The sequence below is a fragment of the Vigna radiata genome, unplaced genomic scaffold, assembly GCF_000741045.1.
Source record: "Vigna radiata var. radiata cultivar VC1973A unplaced genomic scaffold, Vradiata_ver6 scaffold_441, whole genome shotgun sequence".
Classification (NCBI taxonomy): Eukaryota; Viridiplantae; Streptophyta; class Magnoliopsida; order Fabales; family Fabaceae; genus Vigna; species Vigna radiata.
The window spans coordinates 79,821-90,340 of NW_014543602.1; the positions used below are offsets into that span (position 1 = coordinate 79,821).

A 10,520-nucleotide genomic window follows, 5' to 3' on the forward strand; every position below is an offset into this window, starting at 1 on the left:
GGTGTTATATGCAAATTGTAGCATATTTACTAATACCTCTCTATCCCCTACCTTAATTCCTTGTAACATTTATACAGAAATAACAACAACAATAATAATTTATAGAGGTATTCCTTTTGTTTTTCAATTTTATCTTTTAAATGAATATTTTTTAAATTAAGATAATTATTTTATTAGTTTTACATTTTAAGTGAACATTTCTTTAAAATTAATCGTTTTTTATACTTAACCATTTTATTACAAAATAAATAAAATCTATTTACAATAAAGATACAAAAAGCATTTTAATTTTATAATAATAATTTTATTATTTTTTATTATTATGTGAAAACGTGGCATATGTGTTTTCACTATATATTAGTGATATTTTATATTATTATATGATGAAAAAGATTATTTATTTTGGTATATGTATTTATTTTTTACTTTTATCCTTTAAATAACTACTTTTTAAATTAAAATAGTTACTTTATTAATTTTATCTGTTTTTTAAAATTTATATTTTCTATTTAATATTTTTTAAATTTTACTATTTTTAAATTAAAATAATTATTTAAATTTTTTTATTATCCTTAAAAAAATTGTACACACATACACGCGTTTTCACTATAAACAACAATAATAATAATAGTTTTGTAAATAATTTTTTCTTAAATTTCTTCTCCCTTACGCTTATCATGGAAAACCGTCTCTAAAAAAAGGTTAAAACTTAATCGTAACTAAGACTGGATCGGTGGCATTGCCATGCATGAATGCAAACACAGAGACTGTTACGTATGCTGCTAACCTCACCCGACTGTCTCCTCTCTTTTCCCACGACCCACTCCACTTCTCCTGTCATTTTCTTCGTCACCACCATCAGGTACACCAATTTCCACTTTTTCAAAATCTCATTTTTAACGTTCTCAATCTCTCATCATCCACTTATCATTCATACACATAGCAGATGCTGTTCTCCGATTACAACTAAAATTTCACGTTCAAGAGAATTTGGGTAACAAATAATTCCAATAAATTTCATAGGGCATTGCCAAAATTTGTAATTTTAGTAAAATCCTCAATTGTGCATACATTTTTATTTCGGTCAATTTGAATCCTAAACCTAACATTTTGTTTTAATATTTCTTGATTGGTTATTGGGGTTAGTATGATAAGTTTGTGTTAGGTTTGGTTTGTGACAAGAAATGTGTTTTCAGATTAAGGGAGTTTAAGGGGCAATGGATGTAATAAGAACAAAGAAAAGAGCTGATGTAGATATTGGAGATGAAGGAGAAGACTTGGTTCTAGCAACTCTTGTTGCCAATGGAGATGACATTAGTCCTCTTGTGAGGCATGCCTTCGAAATGGGGCGCCCCATGGGGCTCCTGCGCCAACTGGATTTTGTGGTGAAGAAAAAGGAAGCTGAAATCGAGGCAATGTGCAAGACACACTATGAGGAATTCATCCTTGCAGTTGATGAACTTCGTGGTGTGTTGGTTGATGCTGAAGAGCTCAAGAGTGAACTGCAAAGTGACAATTTCAAGTTGCAGCAGGTTGGCAGCATCCTTCTTGTCAAGCTCGAGGAGCTTTTTGTGTCATATACAGTGAAGAAGAATGTGACAGAAGCTATAAAGATGTCCAAGAACTGTATGAAAGTTTTGGAGCTTTGTGTTAAGTGCAACAATCATATTTCTGCAGGGGAGTTTTACCCTGCTTTGAAAACTGTTGATTTGCTTGAGAAAAGTTACATAAAGAACATTCCTGCCAAGGCTCTCAAAAGGGTGATAGAGAAGAGAATTCCTTCCATAAAATTACACATAGAGAAGAAAGTATGCAGCCAGGTTAATGAATGGATGGTCCAAATACGAAGTTCTTGTAAAACAATTGGGCAAACTGCAATTGGTCGTGCTGCATCGAATCGCCAGAGGGATGAGGAAATGCTTGAAAGGAAGAGAAAGTCTGAAGGATTGAACATGTCAGGAGTTGAGGAACGAGCTTTTAGTTTGGTGGTTGAAGAAGATGAAGATTCTGCCATGAAATTTGATCTCACGCCCTTATATCGTGCTTGTCATATTCATAGTTGCCTTGGGATCCTAGAGCAGTTTCATGAATATTACTACAAGAATAGATTGCTACAATTGAATTCGGATTTGGAGATATCTTCAATGCAACCTTTTATCGAGTATTATCAGACATTTTTGGCTCAAATTGCTGGGTACTTCATAGTGGAGGATAAGGTCCTGAGGACTGGTGGTGGGCTCCTAGAACCTGATCAAGTTGAAACTATGTGGGAAACTGCTTTGGAAAAGATAACATCAATGTTAGAAGTGCAGTTGCCCCAGATGAAATCTGCCACACATCTTCTCCTGGTTAAGGATTATGTTGCACTTCTTGGGTCTACTCTTAGACAATACGGATATGACATTGGCCAACTCCATGATGTGCTTGATAATAGCCGTGAAAAATACCACAGGCTTCTTTTGGAAGAATGTAGGAACCAAATCGTTGATGTTCTTGGCAGTGATACATACGAGCAGATGGTGATAAAAAAGGATTCTGATTATGAGAACCATGTTCTGGCCTTTAATCTTCAAACATCAGATATCATGCCTGCTTTTCCATATGTTGCATCATTCTCCTCCATGGTACCTGATGCTTGTCGCATTGTGAGATCCTTCATCAAAGGCTCTGTTGATTACTTGTCTTATGGTGTACGAACCGGTTTGTTTGATGCTGTGAGGAAGTATTTGGACAAGTTCTTGATTGAAGTGTTGAATGAATCTTTGCTTGACATCATTAACAGTGCAAGTATCAGTGTTTCTCAGGCCATGCAGCTTGCTGCAAACATAACTGTTCTTGAAAGAGCTTGTGATTTTTTCCTTAGACATGCTGCTCATCAGTGCTGCGTACCCGTTAGAGCAGCTGAGAAGCCTCAAGGTTCTTTGACTGCTAAGGTGTTACTGAAAACTTCGAGGGATGCAGCTTATATTGCTCTGCTGAGTTTGGTAAACGCAAAGTTAGATGAGTATATGAATCTTATAGATGGTATCAACTGGATTATAGAGGAGACAAAGACAAGTGGAAATGAATACATGAATGAAGTGATATTTTACCTAGATTCACTAATGTCCACAGCACAACAAATTTTACCCTTAGATGCTACCTACAAGGTAGGAACCAGTACGCTTGAGCATATTTCCAACACAATTGTGGGAGCTTTCCTTAGTGATAATGTCAAAAGGTTTAATGCAAATGCAGTTATGAACCTCAACGTTGATCTTAAGATGTTGGAGAGTTTTGCAGATGACAGGTTTTATTCTTCTGGTTTGTGTGAAATTTATCCAGGAGGTGGTTTCAAGGGCTGTCTGATAGAAGCACGACAGTTGATCAATCTTTTGTCTAGTAGTCAGCCCGAGAACTTCATGAATCCTGTGATAAGGGAGAGAAACTACTATGCTCTTGACTACAAGAGGGTAGCATACATTTGTGAAAAGTTCAAGGATTCTCCAGATGGAATCTTTGGAAGTCTTTCAAATAAGAACACAAAGCAAACTGCTAAGAAGAAATCAATGGAAGTGCTCAAAAAGAGACTAAAGGATTTCAATTGACTAGACTTGGGATATTATTCTTTCATTTCTACTAGGGTATAATTGTAGTGTTCTTCTGTTATGGATGTTTAACTTTCAGTTAAACAGTATTCTACATTGCTCTGATTCTTTCTCTTTTTCATATAATAAAAAAATCATTTCTGTCTTTAGTTTGTTTATATGACACTAATAAATGTTTCTCTCACTAGAATAACGAAATCTGATACCATTGTTCATTAAAACATGCTGCAAGGTTCTTAAAAAAAGTGTAAATCTTGCTGCAAAATAAACTGAAGCATCTTGTTATATATTGATAGAAACTGGATCTGATTAGGAGTAAGTAAAGAAAGTGTAAATCTTTATCCAACATGTTGCATATTATCCTCAGTACTGGTCAACTGAGAAGAAATAGTTCTGATTAGAGAAGTTACTTTCATAGTAATACACCATAGGAAAGAAGATCAATTTCTCTCCAATTCAAGGATCCTTGGTAATCCAGAACCCTCTGCAAAGAACATCACAAAGAACTGTAAAAAGTTCTTCATCACATGACATGAGTGGTGAAAGAGAAGACTGTAATGACAGACAGTTAATGTCTGCTCCTCTAAGTGAGTCTTTCTGACAAGGGTTCTTTTTTCTGTACATTGACCAATATTTTATGAAATAGTAATGATTCATGCACACTAGTACCAAAAAGACTAAAAACACTTAATATATACATAGAGAGTGGAGAAAGATATTTTAACAACTTTTTTTTAACAATATTTTAACAACAGGACACGTGTTACTATTTTATTGGTCTGTTTGAATTTCTTCTAAAATAATATTAGAAACGAATCAATCATAAAGTGTCACATATGCATTGTCAAAAAATTGTCAAAAGAGAGTTGTTAAAAAGATTTTTTCTTTTTAATTTTCGGTTCACTATACTATTATTCATAGAGTAATAAAACATAATACACTTTTATATTCATTTAACAAAATATAAAAATAAATTAGTCATAAAAGTATAAAATTTTATATTTTTTTAATAAAAAAAAAATAAAAAATAAGAAAATATAATATTAAATAAATACAAAGAAGTTAAGTGTGTAATATTTTTCTTAACCATACGAGGGAGAATATATGCATTGCTATGGTAAAAGGCTAGAAAGAGTAGGTTGCCAAAATTTGCTCTATTGCTTCAGATAATGCTAGTTCAGACATTAAGTTCTATCATGTTTTATTTTATACCAAGTAAATAATAAATATTTTCTATTTAAAATTATTGTAAGGCTTTTATCAAAATATGTACTTTAGATTGACTTTATTCATTAAATATTTTAATTATTTAAAAATAATATAAATAATTTATTTTAATTAAATGATGATGCTTTTTAAATAAAATCTATGCCATTTCTTCCTTGGATATTTTGGTAAGATTCAATGTGTCATGTAAAGGATAGAAAAGTAATTAAAAAACAAAATTTCTCAAAAATACAAAAAAAGAAGTATTAAAACTTTAACAACAAAAGAATAAAAAAATAAAGAGGATAAGTTAGAGAAATAAGAAATAAAAAAAAAACATTAAAACTTTAACAACAAATGAATAAAAAATGAAGAGGATAAGTTAGAGAAAAAAAATTAAAATAATGATCATAAGATCTGTTGAAAATAAAATTAAATCACAGAATACTTAAATTAAAACAAAAAGAAATTCAATATAATTTATATTAAAAACTTGAGTAAAAGTATTTAAATTTATACAGAAACAAATACTTAATTAAAATTTACAAGAACTTTTTTATTATATTTTTTCCTTAATAATTCACGCGACACGTAAGTGGAAGTCTTGATAACTAGATTTTGACATTTTGTTTTGCTTTGCACTGTACAAACGTAGGCAAACAGAATACACTACTTCCCGCCCAATTACCGAACAGCAAAGAATACCAAACCCAAAACCCAACACAACAAAAGAACCACACAACACAACCTCGTCTAACTCCGAAATAGAAACAATCCCTTTCCTTCTCCTTCAAACCTAAAAACCTTCTCTAAGCAAAGCATCTTTCTCTCTCTATATCATCACCATGTCTTCCTCTTCTCCTCCACTCACACCAACAAACAAATCCTTACTCCTCAAGCTTTCATCACCACCATGTCAACAGCAACAAACCAACAAACTTCTCCAGTTCCTCTTCATCTCGAGTCATCGCATGATGTCCCACCGTTACAATATTCGAATCGAGTCCAAATCAAGACTTTGCTGGGTCGATCAAATAGTGTGGTGGGACAACGCGTAACTGTTGGTGGATGGATAAAATCTGCCAAGGAAGTTGAGAAAGCGGTTGTGTCATCTTCGTTGTCGTCGTCTATGGCAACTAATGACGCAGTCAAAAATTATAAAGGCAAGGATGTTTCGTGTGTGGAGATTCTGCAATCGAAGATACCTCTGATAAGGAGCATATTGGATGTATTTGGAGGAAGCGGTTACGTGCAGCGCAAGAAACGTGAGTCTGTTGTGACTGAGCCCAATCATGCAACGCTTTTGCCTCCAAAAGCTTCTATTGTGTATTTACTTCTCACGGATGGGTCATGCGTTCAAAGCCTTCAGGTTTAATGCTCTGTTTGGTTCTGCAGTTTTATTTATTTCTAGAATGCGTTTTGAAAGTATACAATATGAGCACACCCAAACACTCCATTGATTGAAATATTTAGGTAGTCAAATAATCAAAATTCATTATTGTAAAAACTAACAATTTTAACTACCTGGTTATGAATTTTTATTCGATGAAAATATAGTTAGAGTCAGTGTGTTGAAATTGAATTAAAAAGTTTATCGAATGAAAACTTATTTTTGTGTAACCTTATTTTAAAGGGTTAATCATTCTTTTTAAAATATTCATAGTTGACATAAATAAGGCAGCTTTCAGAATGAATAAATAAATATAACAAAGCCTGTCTGAATTCATGTAATGATTTTGCATAACATAAGGACTTGTTGAATGAAAAAAAATTTGAAAACAAATATGATATAATTTTTCAAAGTATGTATAATAGTAAAAGGGTTTTTATTATCCATTTCTTTTTTAAATTATTTATATTTCTTTTGCATATTTCTAGTTTGCAAGCCATTTTTTCCTTACAAAAATTACCATAAAATAAGTAGACCTATTGAACAAAATCAGGAATTAAAAGAAGCATATAATTTCCTTGAAAGTGAAGGTCTTTGGTTTCTTATCATCAATCTCAAAACAAAAAAGAAAAAACAAAATTTAGAGAATTTATTCGATGTGACATTATATATGCTTAACTTCTACACCTAAATTTCCTTATTAGAAGTTAAATCATTCATTAAGTAGGGAATTTTATGGCTTATTTGTCTAAACTAAAGTTACAAATGGATGGCTTTCAAGCCTTTTAAAAAGCAAAGTGGCAAAAGTAACTTTTCAAAATCTCATAACCATGAAATACTTTTGTTGTATATGTTTTAATTGAATTCTTTTCATGTTTTCTTGTTGTTTAAAACCTTTCAGGTTGTTGTGGATTCGTCTCTAGCAAGCCCAAGCAGGGTTATGGCTACTGGGACTTGTCTATTAGTGGAAGGTCAGCTAGAACGTACATCAGAAGGGAAGCATGATATTGAGCTTAAAGCTGAAAAAATTCTTCATATTGGAACAGTTGATTTTGACAAGTACCCATTATCAAAGAAACGAATTCCACTAGACACATTGAGAGATTACTCCCACTTTCGCCCTCGAACTACCACGGTGAAATTCAATTTCAGATTATAATGTCTTGTTCATTTTACACAGCTAGATATTTTGCATGTTAATACATCAGATTTTCTGAAAACTGACATCTGATACAGTAATAGATAAGGTTAGACTAATTTTTAGTGTGTAAATTGACGTGCATTTAACCGTAAAAACCAATTTTGTAAGATTGAGTATTTTGAAAATCATGTTATACAGTTGTAAATCATTTTATACAATTTTTCTGGACAAAAGTACAAACTCAGACAATATTTTTTAGACCTGGAAACTTTCTCATGACTAACAAATACCCAAACACCATATGTCTAAAGAACTAATTGATTTGTAATGGTAATTCTCAAATCAACTTTTCATTTGATTCCTCTTCATATTTCTCGATTTGGAACTTCAATAAATATTAGACATGAATTCTAATAGTTGATTATACTTTCTTAACTGAGATAGCAATTAATGAGATTTGAAGAAGCAAATTTGGTAACAATTTTGGTGTTACTATTCTACAAGAATATAAATTTTAAGAACTTGAGACTTGTTGATTGCATTCTACTGATAATTGTCTGTTTTATGTTAGTTTTGTATGATGAGAAGATTAGCTTTGATCTGGTTGTAGGTGGCAACTTTGATGCGGATTCGTAGTGCTCTCTCTTTTGCAACCCACACATTTTTCAATAAACATGAATTTATTGATGTGCAAGTACCCATTATAACGACCACAGACTCAGAAGGATTCAGCAACATGTTTAAGGTTACCACCTTGGATCAGAATCAGAAAGCAGAGAAGAAGGACAAACTAGAGACCATTTACGAGAATGAAGGTGTTAGCCTTGAACATGTGAAGGCAGCTGTGAAAGAGAAAAGCAACATAGTTGCGCGTTTGCAGAGAACTGAGAGCAATAGAGAAGCACTGGCAGCTGCAGTTCAGGATCTGAAGAAAACAAATGACCTGGCATCACAGTTAGAAGCAAGAGAAAAGAGAAAGTTAGGAACATCTTTTAAGGATGATAAAGTAGACTCTTCCAATGATTTTTTCCCTTTCCAAACTTATTTGACTGTCTCTGGTCGCTTGCATCTGGAGAGTTATGCATGTGCTCTTGGAAATGTCTACTCTTTTGGACCTAGATTTCTAGTAGATAAAACAGATTCTGCTAAACTTGCTGCAGAAATGTGGATGGTTGAGGTGGAAATGGCTTTTTCTGAGTTAAAGGTATCACTCTCTGTTCATCTGCATTTGCAACATCAGTTTAATTTATATACAACATCAAAGGAAATGGCTTTATAGAAAGGCTTTTTGTTTTGTATCATTTAGTAGCATGAATGCACTTTGTGTTACTTGCAGGATTCCATGAACTGTGCTAGTGACCTTTTCAAGTACCTCTGCAACTGGGTTCTTGAAAATTGCTCTCAAGAAATGGAATTTGTTCGTAAAAGAATTGACACCACCTGTTCCAATCGTCTTAATCAGATTATATCAGGTTCTCTTAAAAAGTTGACCTACCATGAAGCTATAGAAGCTCTTAAAAAGGTAGGCAGCACTACCAAATCCTATAAAAAAAAATCTCATTTTGACTTTTACCATTATGATCTTTCTTTTCAAAGAGAAACTAAACTTCTTTCCTTTTTAATGTTACTTAGTCATCTTCTCAGACTGAAGATAAGAAATATGAAACAAACTTTGAGTCAGGTTTTGTACTCACTTCAGAGCATATAAGGTATACTGATACTTTCATCATATTCTGAATTTTCTGATTTCTAACCAAGAGAAGAAGTTTTTCCTTCACCATTATCAGTTGCTTACGGTTCTATTTGTCTCTTGGTAGCTTTCTCGCTGAAGCCATCTTCAAGAATCCGATTATAATATACAATTATCCAAAAGAAGCTAAGCCATTTTACGTTCGCCAGAATGATGATGGAACCGTTGCTGCATTTGACTTGTTTGTCCCAAAGGTATGTCCAAATGTGACAATTACTGTACTGCAGTATGTGTTAACAGATTGGCACATTTTTGTGTGTTAAAGTTCTTAGAAACTTTTTGCAGCTTGGAACAGTAATTTCTGGTAGCCAAAACGAGGAACGTCTTAACATGATAAGCTCCAGGTACTGCTTGTGTGATTCTTCTCTCTTTTATGTCCTCATAATAGAAAATTTTCAACCAAATGGTTGATGTATGAGTTGAAAATTGGTAAACTTTTTCCTTTCCTTTTTGTTTTGAATGGCAGGATTGATGAATTAGGTTTGGAAAGAGAGAAGTATGAATGGTACTTAGACCTTCGTAGGAATGGAACAGTGAGTAACTCTGGGTTCAGCCTAAGGTTTGATCTTATGGTTCTCTTTGCAACTGGCCTTGCTAATGTCAGGGATGTTATCCCTTTTCCAAGAAGCTATGGCAAAGCCAACAACTGATGAAACTAAGAACATTCAAGTTCCATTTATTGGAATCAAAATTCCAATGTTCATGCAGAGAGAGGCTTCTGTAACAACAAAATTATCATATCAGTTGTTTATTTCTGTGTGCCTCATGTATATAAGGAATGCCAAAGTAATCAAATTTACTCAAGTTCTTCTTTGTGCACAATTAGTTCTCCTAGTTTCTGTTTGATTTACTACATAGTTTGATTTGCTTTTTTTTTTCTTTAAAAAAATGAGATATCAGATTTAAGTTTTATAGATGAAAAATTCCACTCAGAGAGAGAATTAGTTTATACAATGTGAGTATTGAAGCTACCTCACAAAAAGGATTCATTTTAGTTAAGGAAATGATTTCAACTTTAATGTTGTGTTTGTAGACAAAGAGAAAAAGTATATAGGTGAGAAACAAAAAGAAAGTGTATACAAAATGTGAAATTAAGAATTGTTTGATTTAGACTAAAAATAGAAAATAAGTATAGTAGAAATAAGAAAAAAATATAATTAATTGGGTAGACTAATTAAATAAGTTTGAATTTTATTTTTATTTTTATTTAATAGCCAAGATAAAATTATGTGCCATTTATAAAATCTTCTTTTTTTTTTTTCAAAATAATCGTTAAAAATGTGCCTTGATCAAGTTAAAATATATATCACAAATATATTCTATTTTCACCAAATATTGAATTAATTCAAGAATAAGGAAAGAATTAATATTAATTGGAAATCACACTCAAAATACAAAGAATAAATAATTTACAAAATAATTATAAAAAAAGCATTAGTAAAACTT

General features: G+C 32.3%; 2 protein-coding genes across 2 annotated transcripts; both read left to right on the plus strand.

Moving 5' to 3' along the window:
- The first annotated feature begins 700 nt into the window (after positions 1-700).
- Positions 701-3,683, plus strand: LOC106754598 (exocyst complex component SEC15A). Its single transcript, XM_014636636.2, has 2 exons — positions 701-862; positions 1,197-3,683. The coding sequence occupies exon 2, from the start codon at positions 1,218-1,220 to the stop codon at positions 3,585-3,587; it is 2,370 nt and encodes a 789-aa protein (XP_014492122.1). The 5' UTR covers positions 701-862; positions 1,197-1,217; the 3' UTR covers positions 3,588-3,683.
- Positions 3,684-5,530: 1,847 nt separating this feature from the next.
- LOC106754594 (asparagine--tRNA ligase, cytoplasmic 2) lies at positions 5,531-9,913 on the plus strand. Its single transcript, XM_014636633.2, has 8 exons — positions 5,531-6,162; positions 7,085-7,318; positions 7,935-8,528; positions 8,661-8,846; positions 8,957-9,033; positions 9,142-9,268; positions 9,360-9,418; positions 9,541-9,913. The coding sequence occupies exons 1-8, from the start codon at positions 5,707-5,709 to the stop codon at positions 9,722-9,724; spliced, it is 1,917 nt and encodes a 638-aa protein (XP_014492119.1). The 5' UTR covers positions 5,531-5,706; the 3' UTR covers positions 9,725-9,913.
- Positions 9,914-10,520: the final 607 nt, after the last annotated feature.

Coding starts and splice junctions, on each gene's coding strand:
- LOC106754594 (XM_014636633.2), top strand. CDS start 5,707: ATGTCAACAGCAACAAACCAACAAACTTCTCCAGTTCCTCTTCATCTC. Junction 8,529..8,660: donor TGGCTTTTTCTGAGTTAAAG/GTATCACTCTCT, acceptor TGTTACTTGCAG/GATTCCATGAACTGTGCTAG. Junction 8,847..8,956: donor CTATAGAAGCTCTTAAAAAG/GTAGGCAGCACT, acceptor AATGTTACTTAG/TCATCTTCTCAGACTGAAGA.
- LOC106754598 (XM_014636636.2), top strand. CDS start 1,218: ATGGATGTAATAAGAACAAAGAAAAGAGCTGATGTAGATATTGGAGAT.